General features: G+C 36.1%; 1 protein-coding gene across 2 annotated transcripts in view; it reads right to left on the minus strand.

Annotated features, from left to right (window-relative positions):
* LOC136864592 (histone lysine demethylase PHF8) overlaps positions 1 to 19553 on the minus strand; it is a 557749-nt gene that overhangs the window by 275479 nt on the left and 262717 nt on the right. For both annotated transcript variants that reach the window (XM_067141799.2, XM_067141798.2), the window contains one exon: positions 15354 to 15560. In XM_067141799.2, coding sequence (XP_066997900.1) covers positions 15354 to 15560 — 207 coding nt within the window. The remainder of the gene's footprint in view (positions 1 to 15353; positions 15561 to 19553) is intronic.

The following is a 19553-nucleotide window of genomic DNA, read 5'->3' on the forward strand; positions in this document are numbered from 1 at the left end:
AAACAAAATGGTTTTAAGTTGAAAGTGGCCTCCGACAAGACAGGGAAATGTACTATCCCCCATACTGTTCATCATAGTCATGGACGAAATTCATAAGAACATTAAACAGAGATTGGGAAGACAGGCAACAAAAGCCATGTTATTTGCAGATGATACAGTAATATGAGGTGAGGATGAAACGGAATTGCAAAAACAAGTGGATGTAAGGAATCCAGAGATAGAAAATTTTTAGATGAAAGTAAGCACAGAGAAAAGTAGAACAATAATGATGACAAGCGGAGGGAAGGAAGGAAGGAAGGAAGGAAGGAAGCAACTACACTAGAGTCCCGTTATTCCGAACCCCGTTAATCCAAAAGTCTGGTTAATCCGAACTGAAATATTCAATTTTTTTTTAAAAGTTCTCCTTATTGAAATGAAAGAACATATTATAGAATGAAGACTTACTTGCACTTTATTAGTCATATTTTTCTAGAATAACTTAATGTAAATATAATTACACACCATAAACCATCAATCACTGGGTTTCATCTTTATAAAGTCTGTTTGTTTCTTTTACCGTAGTGATTGGGACCTACTCGAAGATGCAATGTTAAACCAGAATCTCATAAACATCACATCAATGGGCGTAGTAGCGGAGTGTTGCTCGACATAGTTTACGGCAAGTTCTAGGCGGCCGCGGCATCTGCATATGAGACTAGTGTAAACCGTTACCGTATTTTAGCAGTTTTAGGAGACAAGTTTTAACCTAGTTTTAGTCATTTCTCCTCTACGGGTTCTTGAATACCTTATTGTAATTTTATACAGTATTTTATTAATGTAACTGCTAAATAATGGGGATTTCAAATTACAGTATGTACTGTATTGTAGAAACTAATTTTCCTCAGACGGTTGAGGCGCTGACCTTCTGACCCCAACTTGGCAGGTTCGATCCGGGCTCAGTCTTGTGGTATTTGAAGGTGCTCAAATATGTCAGCCTCGTGTAAGTAGATTTGCTGGCACGTAAAAGAACACCTGCGGGAGAAAATTCCAGCACCTAGGCATCTCCAGAAACCGTAAGAGTAGTTAGCCGGACGTAAAAACAATAACATTATTAATAGAAAATATTTTCAGGTTAATCCAAAAATTTCGTAATCCGAACAGACTCCGGTCCCAATTAGTTCGGATTAACGAGACTCTACATATGCTATTTGTTTTACATCACACTGACACAGATAGGTCTTATGGCGACGACGGGAGAGGAAAGGGCTAGGACTGGGAAGGAAGTGGCTGTGGCCTTAATTAAGGTACAGCCCCAGTATTTGCCTGATGTGAAAATGGGAAACCACGGAAAACCATCTTCAGGGCTGCCGGCAGTGGGGTTCGAACCCACTATCTCCCGAATACTGGATACTGGCCGCACATAAGCGACTGCAGCTATCGAGCTTGGTAAGGAAGGAAGCAAGGAAGAGGAAAGATAAAACTGAGTGGTAAAATTCTGGAAGTGGTTAAAAGTTTCAAGTACTTGGGAAGTGTGATCACAGAAGATGGAAAGATAACCGAAGAAATTGGGAAAAGAATACAACAAGCAAACAGCTTCTATCAGAGTGTAAGTGGTATTTTGTGGAACCAAGATGTCCCAAAGAAATGTAAGAAAGTATTATATTCAACCTATTATGAACCCATAATAACCTATGCAGATGGATCGTGGACTACAACGAAACAAGAGGAGAGTAGTATACAGGCAGTGGAGATGAAATTCCTAAGAGGTATCGAGGGCAAGACCAGAAAGGACAGAATTAGGAATGAAGAGATACGGAAAAGGACAGGAATCTTGAAACTTCAAGACAGGATAGAAACAAAGCTAAAGTGGTATGGGAATATGATGAGAATGTGAGAAGAGAGGGTGCCAAAAAAAGCTTTTTCAGAGAAGTTAACACAAAAGAGACCACGAGGAAGATCCTGAAAGCGGTGGACAGATTCAGTGTGGGAGTGCACAGAGAAGACGGGAGGAAAACCAGAAGATGTACTTAAAAAAGAGAAGAGTGGTGGAGAGACAGGCAGCGATGGAGGTCCTTGATTCGCAAACTGACCCGGGAAGCTGGAAATGGGAAATGAAGATGATTATGACCTGAGTGAAAATTAGTAAACATCTTTTAGAAATTATCATCACAATTATCTAAACTGCCATAGAGTTTGCATCCACCAAGACACTAACTTTGCGGAAATTCACATCAGTGCAGGGCTCTAGTTATTTTGCACCGTTTCCAGAAGAACTTTTTGTTTTTTGGGTAAGGTAACTAATAACTTGACTGAGTAACTTTAACCGACGATAATCATTCACCATTCCTGATTATCATTCAAATTTCTGATTATCGTCAGTTAAAGTTATTCAGTCTAATTAACTTACTCTCTACAGAGTGCATGATAGCCAAGTAGCATAGTCCTTGCTTCCCACCAAGGTGGCCATAGTTCGAATCCCGGCCAATGCTTGTGGAATTTTGAAGTGAAATGTCACATCCCAATCAATCAATCAATCAATCAATCAATCAATCAATCAATCAATCAATCAATCAATTAATCAATCGATCAATCAATCAAGATCTGCATTTAGGGCAGTCATCCAGGTGGCAGATTCCCTATCTGTTGTTTTCCTAGCCTTTTCTTTAATGTTTTCAAAGAAATTAGAATTGTGGTTGGAATTCCACGTAAAACTGAAGGTATGATGACTGTGATTGTGATATCAACAATTACATGATTTTCATGATAAGGCATAAGGGCAATACAATTATTTTAAATTATTATTATTATTATTATTATTATTATCATTATTATTATTATTATTATTATCATTATTATTATTATACTACTAGCAGTCACCCGTGGCTTCGCTCTCGTGGATTTCATAATTTGATAAAAGTAATGGTTCTTCGGTGCTGTACTAAGACATTATCTGAAAATCCCTAGAGTATAAAAACTCGCTGAAAAATTGAGTTTAATTTACTCCAGAAACTCTGTAAACCACGTTTGTGGTATTGCCTTTTGGGGAAAAGATGACCATGCGAGATAGAAAAAAGTACATGTGAGAAACAGTCTTGTCTCAAGTCGAAAAATATAAATTTAAAAAAATGTTTATTTTCACAGGCTATTCCAAATACTTTACCTATTTCCATGCCTGTAACATCTTCATTTTTTGAGATAAAAGTAGAATGAATAAAAAGAATCCAACCCCTTTATCAATCCTTCTCCTACCCCCACCTAAGTGGATTTTCCGAAAACAAAATAATACATGCTTCTTTACTTTTAAAGGAGATTCCAAATACCCATCTTGACGTCTGTAACATCTTCAATTTTGGGGATATAAGTATCGTCATAAAAAATAATTAAACTACTTTCACTTCCTTTCATTCCCGTTACATGCCTTCTCCAATAAAATAACATGTTCCTGTATTTTTAAAGGACTTTCCAAACACCAAATTTCACGTCTGTAAGATGTTAAGTTTTTGACATATACTGTACAAATACCGGTACTCATTTTAAAAATTCACCTGCTTTTTCAATTCTTTTCACCCCCTTAAGCAGATTTTCTGAAAACAAAAAAATACATTTTATTTTTAAGGGAGATTCCAAATACCAGTTTTCACATCTGTAAAATCTTCAGTTTTTGAGATGTAAGTATCTTCATAAAAATAATTCAACTTCTTCACTTCTTTACACACCTCTCCCCTCTTAAGTGGACATTCCGAAAAAAATAATAAATATATACAGGTTTCCTTATTCTTAAAGGAGATTCCAAATACCAATTTTCAGGTCTGCAACATGTTAAGTTTTCGAGATATACTATAGATATGTTAATTTTAATAATTCACGCCCTTTTTCAGTTCCCCTTACGTGGATTTTCCAAAAGAAGTATTTATGTTTCTTTACTTTTACAGGAAATTCTAAATACCATTTTTCAAATCTAAATATGTTACATGTCTGAGATAATTTGCAGATACAGTCTTTTTAAAAATTCACCCCGTTTGTCACTCCTGTTCACCCCCTATTCATCGAGTTATCCCAAAACACAAAAATACGCGTTTCTTTACTTTCAAAGGAGATTCCAAATACCAATTTTTACGTCTGTAAACTTTTAAGTTTTTGTGGTATAAATATCCTCATTTTTAAAAATTCACCCCCTTAGCCAAGAAGTATCCAGAAATCCTCCCTTAGTGAGCACCTACACCCTAATATAAATGTATCCCCAAAATTTCATTTCCTTATGTCCAGTAGTTTTGGCTCGGCAATGGTCAGTCGGTCATCAGTCAGTCAGGACATGTTATTTTATATATGTATATAGATTATTATTATTATTATTATTATTATTATTATTATTATTATTATTATTATTATTATTATTAAAATACCATGGTGTGGGAGAAAAGGAAACCTGCCCCATGATGGTAACAAACATCGCTGCAGAGTGTTTTTCATATGGTTCTTTAGAAAAATATATTTCTGTTGGTCCAACTGTTTAATGCAATGTTGATACAAGCCATTTAAAATTAAATGGTATATACACTCATAAAACTAGTAAACCTATGTTTCAACTATGTTTCAACTTTTTATGGTTCATCTTCAGGTAGTATAAATGGAAGGACTTCTTAAAATTTCTGAAAATATGTGGACACAGAAACTTCATTAATGGAAAGAGATCAGTATTGACACATTAATGGTCAAGTGCATGAGTCCTGTTTAGCATAATCAGTGTTTAAAATTCTTCCTAAAACCTGGTTTAACCTGTAGAGAGCCAGACAACGATATATCATTGTTTCGTATATACGCGTAAAGTGCCAACCACAATATATCGCCGTTTGGATAGCGCACAATCCTATATTACTTAGTACAACTTGGGCCGTCAGATTGCAACATCTTATGTGTTGAGTCCATAGAGAATAGGCATTAGATTTTAACTACGCCGCTAGATAGTGCGTACATTCATTAGTTGTTATGCATTGAACTTCTAAAGTCCGTGTTCATCTATGACGTATGATCTCCATGCCGCGTGAGTAAAATGGCGACTAGCGGGAGAAGTTATTTTGTTAACGATGAAGAACTGGCTTGATATCTTAATAATTTTTAGTGAAGAAGAGGATGATGAAGATTCTGATGAGGAATTCATTCCTCCAACAAGTGAGGAAGGGGGAAGTGAAAGTGTTATTGGGAGTGATAACGGCGAGTTTTCTGTAAGCACTCAACCACGTGCTCATTGTCCAAGTGTAAACAGTGAAAGTGGTAATGACCGTCTGAGTGACAGTACGATGATGATAACGGCTGTAACAATATCCAACAGCAACAATTTCCTGTTTTCTGTGAAATTCAATTAGGTCAAGATGCAAAATACTAACCCTAACCTGATTATTATGATACTCCTGGCCAGAGACACGCCCCTTCGTCAGTCGCAAACCTATGGCGTATTTTTATGTTATTTTTCACGGGTCAATTATTGAATCTCATAATTACAGAGACAAGCAGATACGAGACATCATATCTTGTCACCATATGCCAGAGCACAGCAGGGGCGCCCGGTTACACTGACAGAAATGAAGGCTTTCATTGCTGTTTTATTGGAAATGGGTATAACTAGAAGGCCGAGCATATATTCTTATTGGGTCAAAAACTCCCGTTATATTCCATGGTTTGGAAATATGTTCTCAAGAAACAGATTCCAATTGATCTTGAGATTCTTTCATCTTGTGAACAATGATAATGTATCACCATCTGGTCACCCTGACTACAAACCATGTGCCAGGTTCGATCCCATTGTTGAACATGCCAATTGTATATTGCGATACCATTGTACATAACTCTTAAACTACTGAAGATAAAAATGTAAAACTTTACACGTTCATTCATCTAAAATAGGACATTTCAAAGATGTCATCTATATTTACCGTTGAGTTGAATTTTCTGTTTTGTTTTTGATTTTTAACTTTTGGTGTCTTAAAATTGTTTGGAAAATATTTTTTTCAAACTACCCAAGAGCATTTTAGTGCAGTAAGAATGTTTTCCTGTTAACATTTAATAAAAATTTCAAGTCATAGTTATAATATTTGTGAACTATATAGTCCAGAGAGTGAGAACCTGCAAAATGCTCTAAATCTCTCTGGCACTCTTGGCATACTGTGAGCAACTGGCCCTGGCAAGAGGGTTAAATATAGCTGCAGCACTGAGCATTTGGACCAACAGAAATATACTCTTCTAAAGAACCATATGAAAAACACTCTGCAGCAGTGTTTGTTACCTTTATGGGGCAGGTTTCCTTTTCTCCCACATCCTAGCATTTTAGTAGTAGTAGTAGCAGCAGCAATAATAATAATAATAATAATAATAATAATAATAATAATAATAATAATAATAATAATAATAATAATAATAATAATAATAATAATAATAATCATTTGAAGTAATTTTATTGCTCTTATGCCTATGCCTGATCATCAAAATCACTTACATGACTGTTGATATCACTATCACAGCTATCAGACCTTCCGTTTTACGTAGAATTCCAACCACAGAGACGTAACATTTCACTTCAAAATTTCCACACGCATTGGCAGGGATTCGAACTGTGGCCACCTTGGTGGGAAGCAAGGACTATGCTACTTGGCTATTGTTGCCTCTATAGAGAGTAAGTTAAGTAGACGAAAGTTTAATTATGACCATTCTCTACCTATTCTCGAACGACTGGAAACAAGATCATTCAATATACTGTTACGTGTAAGCCCCCTGGTAGCTCCTTTAGGTATTTCCAGGAAAGGGCTGGTGACTCAGACGACCTGGAATCACCCCGCCGGCCTGTGGGGTGGGGTCAGCCTTCCCGTGTATTGTTTTCGGCGGCCGGTTTACCTGCAAGTTTCTTCGGGATTCAACGGGAATGTTCTGCCTCCAGTGACATCGTGAAATTTCTCAATCAAATTATGCGAGGTATAAAATGGGAGACGAGCCCCGGAGAGTCGGTCAGATTTGGACTCCGTGTGGGAGTCAGTGTTAGAGTAAGCGACAGTTGGGCTCCAAGGTGGAGCCAGTGTGACACTTAGTAAGTTCAGGTATGGTGGCTGGGCTGAGGGCGATAGAGGTGTTGGCTGTCGCTAGTGTCCATCCAAGGTCTGAAGTAGGAGCTGTTGTTGTGGTGTTGAAGTGTCCAGTGAGTAGCTTCATGAGAGATGGTGTACGGGACGGAAGACTGTGTACTGCCTTAGCATACTGTGTGTGTGTACTTCTGTGGATTGAGGACTGCTATGAATCAGCGATTGATGATTGATGCTTGTTGTTTAAAGGGGCCTAACATCTAGGTCATCGGCCCCTAATGATACGAAATGAGACAAAATGAAATGACAAATTAAAAACCCCAAATCCTCCACTGACCACAATTTAAAATGCGAGCACGAAGAATGAATGGTTGGATAGATATGAATTTAAAGCGATCAGTGGAACCGACCCACAGTGCCTCACATGTACAGAAGCTGGCGTAAAACAATAGTATTACTGACTAGGGTTGGGCAGACCGGAACAGTCAGTTGTTCCGCAACCTTAGGAGCTTGAGGCGGAGTGTTTTGGTACAGAGTGCCGGCACATGGGATACGCGACTGTAACTGCGTAGTAGAGAGAACTTCGAGATGCAACATGACATGCTCTGTGTCAGCTGGAATGTGCCTGTACCGAACGTGCTGTGTTGAAGGCCGCACTAGATAGACTAGTTGGCCTTGGCTGTGTCTGAATGTCGACACTGGCTTTGTGCCGCCCTGTGCTGGAGTGTAAACATTTTTTCATCCAGTTATATCTTTAATTCCAAAGCGATGACAAATATATTCATCTTGGGCTTAAAAGTTTCCTTAAAGTCCAAATTAATTTTTAATATCAAACCCCAAAAGTGTTGAGGGAAATTTTCGATATATTAAAGAAGGTAAATGGAAGTTGAGAGGGAAGGAATTCGAAGTGCAAAGAGCATACAGCACGAAAGTAATTAAACCGTACGAAAGACGGTAAACTTTGCATAATGTTGCATCGGAGTCCTGATCAGGATTTTTTTACTAGAAGAAACCAGACAGAGTGAAATGCAATTTATGTTCTATTTTGTCTGCAAAGGGATCTTCAACCGGCACAATGACAAGACATTTCAAACTTAAACATCCCACAGTTTTTATTTTCGTGTTCTGCGTGAATATTGTGTTTAAATTTTATTTTCATATTCTGCTTGCATAGTTTAATTTTTAGTATTTGTATATAGTGTTTAATTTTTATCTTCATTTCGCTTGTATGAGTTAATTATTATTTTCGTGTTCCACTTGTATACTGTGTACATGAATAGAGTACTGACGAATGTTTCTTCAACTGTGCAAGTATATTTTTAATTGGTGAAAATTACATTGTGACATTTGTAAACACATGTACTGACAGTGTAATTGTGACGGGTGTATTTCAGAATGAATGAAAAGATTCTTATCCTAAAAAGAAAATTTAGACATGATTTTTTGGGTGTGTATTTCATTCAGAGTTCCGACTGCTTTCTCACGTAAAATCAAATAATAATATTAGATTAAAAATTCCACCTGTTCAATACATAAGTGTTTTTTATTTAAATTTAAGATATAGTTCTTAAGATATTACATACAGGGACATGTTTCACCCATGTTGAGGGCATCATCAGCCTAACAATCTCAAACCTAAAAGAAAGATCAGGATCCTGATTGTTTTTATACTTAGGTACAATTACTTAAGTACTTAGGTACAATTTGTACAGATTTTTGCGAATGTCTTGTTTTTTAAAATGTGGTAACAAGTGGTTAGTTAGAAGTTTAAAAATAATACTTAAAACTGCGCTGAATTAAAATTTGGTAAAATATGATGCCTTGTGCTGGAGATGGCATAAGTAGCTTATAATAGCTTAATAAATTAGGAATAAAAAATACTCTTAGTGGTAGTAAGTTGTTGAAGTGCTTAGGAGCGAAATCAGGTTAGCTGGTAGATAAAATTGCTGGGCTGAAATAAAATTTGGTAAAATATGGTGCCTTATTCTGGAGATGGCAAAAGTAGCTTATAATAGCTTAATAAATTAGGAATAAAAGTTACTCTTAGTGGTAGTAAGGAGCGATTACAGTTATTCGTCGGAAAACGTAGCTATATTTATAATAAAATTAGCTGGTAGATGTGGTTGTAGCTTTTTGTATTAAAAGTCAAAAGGAAACTATATGAGGTTGCGTAGAGCTTAAGGTGTTATGTCTGAAATAAGAAGAGAATGAAATGTTAAGGAATAATATTAAAGGAGGAGAGAAAAAAGAAAAAGATATGTGTGAAAATTACTTACCCCTTTGACAGTTGTGATGTTAATTTTGTAATGTGAGTTGAAGAAAATATGTAGTGTGTGAATTTCATTTATCTTTTAACTGTTGTATGTTAAATAGTTGCCCTGGTAGCATTTGAACTTCTATTTTATCTTGTTAACTATTGTAATGCTAATTAGTTGCCATGGAAGCATTTGAATGAGAAATATTTGTGCTTCTAGTGTTATACCGATGTGAGATTGTTGGGGGAGGGTGCAGAGGTGGGGGTGGGTTGGGAGGGGCGTTAAGTTTAAGTGTCATTGGATGTGGTTGGCCCATGGGGGTGGAAGGGGAGGGAGCTGTGCCTCCTAAAGTGGGATGCGTCTTGGAAGAAGATAATTTTAGATTGTTTATTAAGTTATTATGTTTATAGTTTATAGATTGCAACAATTTTGGTAAAATTTCGTATAATGGGTTTTTAACTTCAATAATGTCGTCAAGGTTTGAATTTTTGTTGTAATATTGGTCTAAAAATATATAGATGTTTTCTAATTCGTTCATTACTTTTCCTTTACCTACTTTTTTAATGATAGTGAGGTCTTGATCTATAGTAGTGAAATGATGACCTGCTTCTTCCATATGAGAGCTCATAGCTGAAAATTTGTTGTGTTTGGAGGCGGCATAATGTTCTAAGTATCTAGTTTGAAAGCTGCGGCCAGTTTGTCCAATGTACAAGATGCCACATTGTGTGCAAGAGAGTCTGTAAATGCCTGAACCTGAGTAAGTGTTATTATTTGAAGTGACAGTGTTGGGATTGAAAAATAATTTTTGGTTGGCGTTATTTGTTCTAAAGGCTATGCAAGTGTTTTCGTTTTTTAGGGGGTTCGAAATTTGGTAAATGTCTGGATTGTTGTAAGTAAAAGATTAGATTTTTTGGGTCTGTCAGGAATGAGGTTAGTTGTTAATTTGAGTTTTATTTTGTTTATTAAATTATTAATAGTTCCTGGTTTATATCCATTAATTTTTGCCAAATCTTTTATATAATTGAGTTCATTTTTTAGGTTTTTAGGTGATAGAGGGATTTTTAAGGCTCTGTAAATTAAACTATGGAAGGTAGCTAGTTTATGGGATTTTGGAAGTAATGAAGTATTTTTTTATTGTTATTGCAGTGTGGGTTGGTTTTCTATAAATTTGGAAGTCAAAATTATCATTATTACGTGTTACTGTGATATCTAGGAAATTTAAGGATTTATTGATTTCATCTTCCTTGGTGAATTTTATATTTTTGTCTAGGTTGTTTAGGAAAGTTAAAATATTGTCACTGTTGTTGAGCTCTTTGTCAATAATTACAAAAGTGTCGTCAACGTATCTGAGCCAAAGGCTTACGCCTTTTATATTTGTTGAAATTTTATGATGTTCTAAGAAATCTAAGTATATGTCGGCTAAGATGCCAGATAAGGGGTCTCCCATAGCCAGACCATCCTGATGGTAAATTTTATCATTAAAAGTAAAATAATTATTTTTTAACACAAAGTTTAGGATTCTTAAGAAATCTTCTATTTCAAGCTTGCTAAGTTTGCTTTGTTTACTGAGGTTGTCTTTGATGATGTTTACTGTTTCTTTGGTTGGTACGTTAGAGTACATATTTGTAATGTAAAAGAGCACATAATGTGGTTAGGTTGTAAGGAGAATTTTGTTAGAATATCGCAAAAGTCTACTGAATTCATTAAAGGGGATTGTTTATTAAAAATGTAATGTTTTTTGAGAAATTTGTGGATAAATTTAGATGTTTTATAAGTTGGGCTGTTTTTACAATTGATTATTGGACGTATGGGAGTATCTTTTTTGTGTAATTTTGGTAATGCTCTGGCTGTAGGAATAAGGGGGTTCATAAGGATTAGATTTTGTTGTTCTTGCTCATTGAGTAAAAATGTAGAATTTTTAAAGTGTTTTTAAATTTCGCTGGATTTTTGCTGTGGGGTCTTTTTTGACTATTGTGTATTTTTCATTTGTAAAAAAATCCTCTGTTTTTTAATATAGTCTTCTTTATTTAATAAAACCGTAGTTCCTCCTTTATCAGCTTTAGTTACTATTATGTTGTTAATATTTATTTTGTTTTTTGTATCTTTAATAAGTTTAGTGTTGTTGAAATCAGAATTTTTGTTTAATCCTTCAGTTAATATTGGTAGTTTCTTTTTTATGCCGTATCTAGTGTCATTTTGTGATTCCAAAGGGAGTTTTGAAATATTGGTTTCAATCCCTGCTAACCACATTATGTGCTCTTTTGACATTACAAATATGTACTCTAACGTACTAACCAAAGAAACAGTAAACATCATCAAAGACAACCTCAGTAAACATAGCAAACTTAGCAAGCTTGAAATAGAAGATTTCTTAAGAATCCTAAACTTTGTGTTAAAAAATAATTATTTTACTTTTAATGATAAAATTTACCATCAGGATGGTCTGGCTATGGGAGACCCCTTATCTGGCATCTTAGCTGACATATACTTAGATTTCTTAGAACATCATAAAATTTCAACAAATATAAAAGGCGTAAGCCTTTGGCTCAGATACGTTGACGACACTTTTGTAATTATTGACAAAGAGCTCAACAACAGCGACAATATTTTAACTTTCCTAAACAACCTAGACAAAAATATAAAATTCACCAAGGAAGATGAAATCAATAAATCATTAAATTTCCTAGATATCACAGTAACACGTAAAAATGATAATTTTGACTTCCAAATTTATAGAAAACCAACCCACACCGCAATAACAATAAAAAAAATACTTCATTACATCCAAAATCCCATAAACTAGCTACCTTCCATAGTTTAATTTACAGAGCCTTAAAAATCCCTCTATCACCTAAAAACCTAAAAAATGAACTCAATTATATAAAAGATTTGGCAAAAATTAATGGATATAAACTAGGAACTATTAATAATTTAATAAACAAAATAAAACTCAAATTAACAACTAACCTCATTCCTGACAGACCCAAAAAATCTAATCTTTTTACTTTTACTTACAACAATCCAGACATTTACCAAATTTCGAACCCCCTAAAAAACGAAAACACTTGCATAGCCTTTAGAACAAATAACACCAACCAAAAATTATTTTTCAATCAAAACACTGTCACTTCAAATAATAACACTTACTCAGGTTCAGGCATTTACAGACTCTCTTGCACACAATGTGGCGTCTCGTACATTGGACAAACTGGCCGCAGCTTTCAAACTAGATACTTAGAACATTATGCCGCCTCCAAACACAACAAATTTTCAGCTATGAGCTCTCATATGGAAGAAGCAGGTCATCATTTCACTACTATAGATCAACACCTCACTATCATTAAAAATGTAGGTAAAGGAAAATTAATGAATGAATTAGAAAACATCTATATATTTTTAGACCAATATTACAACAAAAATTCAAACCTTAACGACATTATTGAATTATTATTTATAAGTTTCATATTCTGTATTGATTGGATTCAATGTAATAGACAAGAAAAATGTTCCACCGATCAATACATTTATTGTGGATGAACTACTACACTAGTACCGGTTTCGACCTATCTTGGCCATCAACAGCTAGCACACAAATTTATCAGACATCCGGATGCTCTTAAATAACTTCTTTGTAATTTATCCCATGACTGTCAATTTGTCTCCTAGCTGATGATGGCCAAGATAGGTCGAAACCGGTACTAGTGTAGTAGTTCATCCACAATAAATGTATTGATCGGTGGAACATTTTTCTTGTCTATGACATTATTGAAGTCAAAAACCCATTATACGAAATTTTACCAAAATTGTTGCAATCTATAAACTATAAACATAATAACTTAATAAACAATCTAAAATTATCTTCTTCTAAGACGCATCCCACTTTGGGAGGCACAGCTCCCTCCCCTTCCACCCCCATGGGCCAACCACATCCAATGACACTTAAACTTAACGCCCCTCCCAACCCACCCCCACCTCCGCACCCTCCCCCAACAATCTCACATCGGTATAACACTAGAAGCACAAATATTTCTCATTCAAATGCTTCCATGGCAACTAATTAGCATTACAATAGTTAACAAGATAAAATAGAAGTTCAAATGCTACCAGGGCAACTATTTAACATTACAACAGTTAAAAGATAAATGAAATTCACACACTACTTATTTTCTTCAACTCACATTACAAAATTAACATCACAACTGTCAAAGGAGTAAGTAATTTTCACACATATCTTTTTCTTTTTTCTCTCCTCCTTTAATATTATTCCTTAACATTTCATTCTCTTCTTATTTCGGACATAACGCCTCAAGCTCTATGCAACCTCATATAGTTTCCTTTTGACTTTTAATACAAGAAGCTACAACCACATCTACCAGCTAATTTTATTATAAATATAGCTACGTTTTCCGACGAATACCTGTCATCGCTCCTTACTACCACTAAGAGTAACTTTTATTACTAATTTATTAAGCTATTATAAGCTACTTTTGCCATCTTCAGAATAAGGCACCATATTTTACCAAATTTTATTTCAGCGCAGCAATTTTATCTACCAGCTAACCTGTCTTCGCTCCTAAGCACTTCAACAACTTACTACCACTAAGAGTGTTTTTTATTCCTAATTTATTAAGCTATTATAAGCTACTTATGCCATCTCCAGCATAAGACATCATATTTTACCAAATTTTAATTCAGCGCAGTTTTAAGTATTATTTTTAAACTTCTAACTAACCACTTGTTACCACATTTTAAAAAACAAGACATTCGCAAAAATTTATACAAATTGTACCTAAGTACTTCATCGGCCCCTCATAATAATACTTATCGCTAGAAAAGTAGAACCATGGTATTTATCATGTTGCGGTACTAATCAAGAGTAGCATACACTCGCGGTATTCCACACATTATGGTACTACTCACAGGTAATGAAATTCGCACATGTATTATAGACCTACTCTGTTTCGCACATTGCGGTGCCATTTACAGGCAGTGCAAACCTATGGTGTTCATCCCCAAGTGTACTAACCACGGGGACTCGTACTATCCCGTGGTGTTCCTGATATAGTGGGTACTAATCATAGGCAAGCCAGAATCATGGGTTCCGCCATACCATGGTGTCGCTCATATAGTGATACAGGTACTGTAAAAGCCGTCACGCTCTTGTTTGCTACTAATCACGAACCTATTTGGTACCTAACATAGTGGTACTACGCGCAAGTAAAAGCAACCTATGGTGTTCCCGCATGGTGGTACTAATCACAAGGAGTTTCATGGTTTTAATATAATCATCCCTTGGTCGCCCCTTTTAGTCGCCTCTTACGACAAGCAGGGGATACCATTAGTGCATTCTTCATCTCGTTCCACACCCACAGGGGGTTGTGTGTTCAGTCCACGAGAGGTATTTTATTTCCCTAAAGTCCGCCAGCAAGCCGGTTAGGACCCCACTATCCGCCACCTGGGACGCACCACGTGGGAGTATCACCTCTCCCGCTGCTACGCCAGCGTAGCAGGTTCATGGATCAGTGATTAAAGCCGTTATCGTGAGTGTGAGTATAATTGGACATGGGGTAATATTCACTGTCGTGAGTATCGTCCTGTTGTTCGATACTGTTGAGCTGTTGCTGATTACTGACACTTCATTTGACTGTGTGAAGTACCGGACTATCATTGAAGTTCGAACCAACGAACAGTCGTCATGTGTTGTATAGCCAGTGGCACTGTGTTCAAATCCAGCTGTCTACGCACACAGGCTCTAGGAGGTGACTGGACTTGGGGGAAATTGAAAGGATTATAGACGTTCCCAGGTAGCAACTGGCCGGGATTCCCGGGTGTGTGTACAGAAGAGAGATTTGTAAATAGCCTGGTAATTTGGTAATTAGTGTGTGGCCATTCATAACTGGTTAGAATAGTTTGTGTTTAATTATGTGTGTGTGCATTTATTAGGCCATCCTGAAATAAATAAGAGTAATCATACGGATGGAGTTTCATATTTGTAACAGTACTTTTTGATCTCAACAATGAAGTGTTAATAAAAAATGGGAAAATTACTTACACCATCCAATGAATTTTGAGGTTCAGAATAGTCAACAAAATCTTTATTGACAGGCTTTTTCTTCTTGCGCTTCGATTCACGCTCGGGTTTTGGTGGATACAATGAATTGAGATAGCGTTCTGCATGTCGAACTTCTTTACTCAATTCCTTCAACAATTTCTGACTTTCAACATCGTCTGGAATTTCTTCACGTCGAGACTTATTGTACTGTAAAAAAAGGAGTACAACAGAGTGAGTGTGAAGGTATACGACTGTAGATCTTCATGATAAGAACATTTAATCACATATCATTTTGGTGCATGTGGGATAGTTTTAAAACATAAAGCAAAAGACAAATAGGTTCCATTTTCACTTTTAATTAATGCTATTGAAAAGCATTTCAGTCTGTTTATACAATACAATGTTGCCCAGAATACAACATACATTCAGGTATACCAGCTACTTGCACAACATTTTCTATACTTAAAAGAGAGAAAAATATACTGCACTCCTCAAAGTACCATTGTTAAGATACAGATGTAATACAAGAACAATTAAAATAATGTTTGTTTAACATTCCCTCAATTCTAGAATTTTATGCCGCAGGATATCTTCAATGAGTTGGAAGCCGACGACACAGAACAGTTACATTTAACCATGCTTAGATGTCTCCTTGGGGATGACAACTAATTGACTGTGGCAGTGAGGTTAGCAAGAAGTAATTTAGGACACAGTAATCCTTCCATTTCTTACATTAACTCATTGACTGTGCCACTGAGGTTCAGTAGATGAAATTTACAGCACAAAAATATAATACAGTAAAACCTTGTTAATTCGAAGTCATTGGGACTCAAAAATCGGACTTCGAATTAAGTGATTTCGAATTAACCGCCAATTCACAATTCTGAAGTACCAAACCATACCGCGTTACAAAATATTCTAACGCCCGTTACTGAATGCAGTTAACCCTGATTCACAGTTTATACCTTTCAAATGCCATGAAAAAAGAACTATTTCCAAAATGTATCCAAGAAGGTGCATTTACAGTATTCAAATAATGCACTTTGATATCTCACTGGCAAACATAACCTCAAGCAACGAAAGAAAGAAAGAAAGAAAGAAAGAAAGAAAGAAAGAAAGAAAGAAAGAAAAAAAAGCATGATTCAAAGACGAGGATAAATTATGCTGGTTCCCCTGTGCAAATGCATTATATTTTGGATTTCTCTACTGTATGCATTTTTAGATGCTTTGTACTGGCATGGAAAGTGCCCAACGCCCTTAAAACATTGTGGCTTATCGAACTTTCCTATGACGAGGGGATAAGGTTTCTCGCTTCCATGTGCATTGCAACGCACTACAATGACCCACATCCCCCACCCTTGTAAGATTCTCCGGCTGGCACTTTCTCCTTTAAAACCATAAGACCGTTTGTGCTCGCATTAAAATAAGGCAATGCAGTTTCATCGGCAATGACAATATTGCTCGGTGCCTATGAATTTTATTATATGAGTCACGTTCTTTCGTCAACTGTCGGCATCGTTGCTGTTCGCGGATTCTTTTTTCCGCACACTGCCCGTTGCGTGATATTAAGGTATTCCTTAAAAAAAGGTTGAATACAAAATAATTCCAATTTCATTCAACTTAGCAATCATAAAGCACGCTGTAGACCCACTGATGTCAGTGTAAGTGCGGAAAGCTATGCCTCCACGTTCCGGAACACGCCTTCTGTTATGAGACAGATGAATTTCGAGTTGAAATTACTCTGTAACATACTATTGTTTTAAAATGTAAAGGCAGTTTCAAATTAAAAGTCTGAATTTCAGTAATGGAGCCGACATTGTACTTCAAATTATGAATTATCCGTATTTCGAATTAAACAATTTAAATAACATGCAAAACTGTATCGCATGTTTCCGGGAACGAGAGCTTCTTTGAATTAGGCGGGATTTTGAATTAACCGATTTCAAATTATCGAAGTTCTACTTTAATCCTTTCCATTTCCTACCATTATCTTAAGAAGTTTACCTTTGGTACATTAAGTTATTATTTCTACATCACTTCTTTTTTCACTAGAAATAAATGTTTCCATTTACGATATTTATGAGTCAAGATATTATGCCTTCTCCTACATTCAAAATATTATTCATGTAGTACACAAGGTTGAAACACAAGGAAGAAATATGATTTGGAAGCTTTTATTTTTTTAATACATTCTGTTTTATGTCACATCAATACAGATAGGTATTATGGCAATGATGGGATAGGGAAGGGCTAGGAGTTGGAAGGAAACAACTGTGTCTTTAATTAAGGTACAGCCCCAGCATTTGACTGATATGAAAATGGGAAACCAAGAAAACCATCTTCAGGGCTACCGACAGTGGGGTTCAAACCCACTATCTCCAGAATATAAGTTGATAGCCACATGACCCTAACAGCACAGCCACTAATTCAGTGAAGGATTAAAAATATAAAAAACTAAGAAAGTTTATGCTTTAATGATCATTTCATTCATATGCATTGGACAGTATCAATCTGTTACTTTCTCACAGATGATAATACTAGTGAAAAACAAAGTGCATGGATCTTGGTAGAGATATATTAACATAATACATTAGCAAGACAGATAATTACCAACAGTATTGTCCATTCTGGTATCCCTTGAGGGTCAGATTCACTTCAGAGGAATCTATCTCACAAGAGAACTATCAATACAGTCATATTGAAACCCACTATGAAATTTCGCTGAAAGGATGAGGGGACCCATAAGAAAGCAATGTACAAGAATTTAACAGCCATTCCAAGCTGTAACATCCTGAAATCGACACGGAAATGTCTAATCAGATTGCATGCGTTAGCATATAGCTGGACGTGGAGAGCCCCGGTGATCAGCTGAGGTGAGCATTTTACCTTGAGCTTTCTGTGACAGGCAGTAAACACAGGTTCCTTCGAGAATGCACCCATGAATCCGGTGAATTTTCTAGAGTATGCATTACGTTATTTGCATAAAAAAGGTTTCCTACCTTCCCATGAAATAACTTCGGAAGAAGGGGAGATAGGTCGACATGTGATCGAACTAATTGAAAATCATCCCACAGGTGCCAGCACCGTCTCTGAGTTGTGCATGTCTGGAGAGAAACAGCGATAGCGAAAGTGACAGTCGAAGCAGCAGCACCACATCTGCATAATCTGTAAAAGAATGCACCAAACCATTGCCAGTTACGAGAGGTGTTACGGATCTGATTCCCGTCAATCCAGTGAAACAACACCACAATCACCTGACATATCGACCAGTTCAAGCTATGCTTCTAGTCCGCAGAAGAAAACGAAACACACTGTAGATCTTGTGTACAAGACGAAAGCTATATATTTCTGGTTAAATAAGCAGGTTAAGAAGTGGCTTTCATTAACCACCGTTCGCAAAAATTGTATGATGAAGTAACTATGACAAATGTACACGTGGAAGAACCAATTAGTATCTATGTCAGTAAGTGTCATTGAACACAGGAAATTGATGTATAAAAAAGTTATTTTCTTGCTTTGCAGAAGCAAGAAGGTTGAAGCACAATGTTTGCGATGAAGACTTGCGACTGTGAGTCTTCGACATTTCAAGAGAGATTTCAATGGCACACAGTAATTTCAGTGCATCTACTGGTCGGTTGAGTTGCTTCAAGAAATCAAAAGTTGCAAAATCACAAAATTTGAACACTGCATATATGCAAGAAGGAGAGCGAAAAACAGTCTCAAAGAAATTTGTGGAAATAGCTACAGAGTGATTTTTAGATTACACCCCTTCTCCAATATACAATACAGATCAGAGTGCTTGAGTGCAGGAACTAAAACCAAAAAGGACTATCGTTTGTTGGTGTGAAACATTCAGAAGCAGTTTCTCAATCTGTTAGTGCATTCACTAATTCGTACACAATTATGCCTACTATTAGCATGGCCGTTACTCTTTCCCTGAAATTATTCACTGTTCCACAGGAGGCAACTGGAACTTATGGTCCGAGAGCTTTCAAAGAAATGTTTCATACTGAAAATTTAATTGTAACAGCCACAATATTGGTGAAAATGAAGAAAAAGTATCAAAGTACTGGTTTAAAGAAGTCGTCTTCCCATTTGCAGAAGACAATTGTTTGCTACTGTTAAGATTCCTGGCCTACTTATAGTGATAAATGCTGCCTTGAAAACATTCCTCCTGGCGAAAATATAGAAATTCTCCAG

This window comes from Anabrus simplex, chromosome 2, assembly GCF_040414725.1.
Source record: "Anabrus simplex isolate iqAnaSimp1 chromosome 2, ASM4041472v1, whole genome shotgun sequence".
NCBI lineage: Eukaryota > Metazoa > Arthropoda > Insecta > Orthoptera > Tettigoniidae > Anabrus > Anabrus simplex.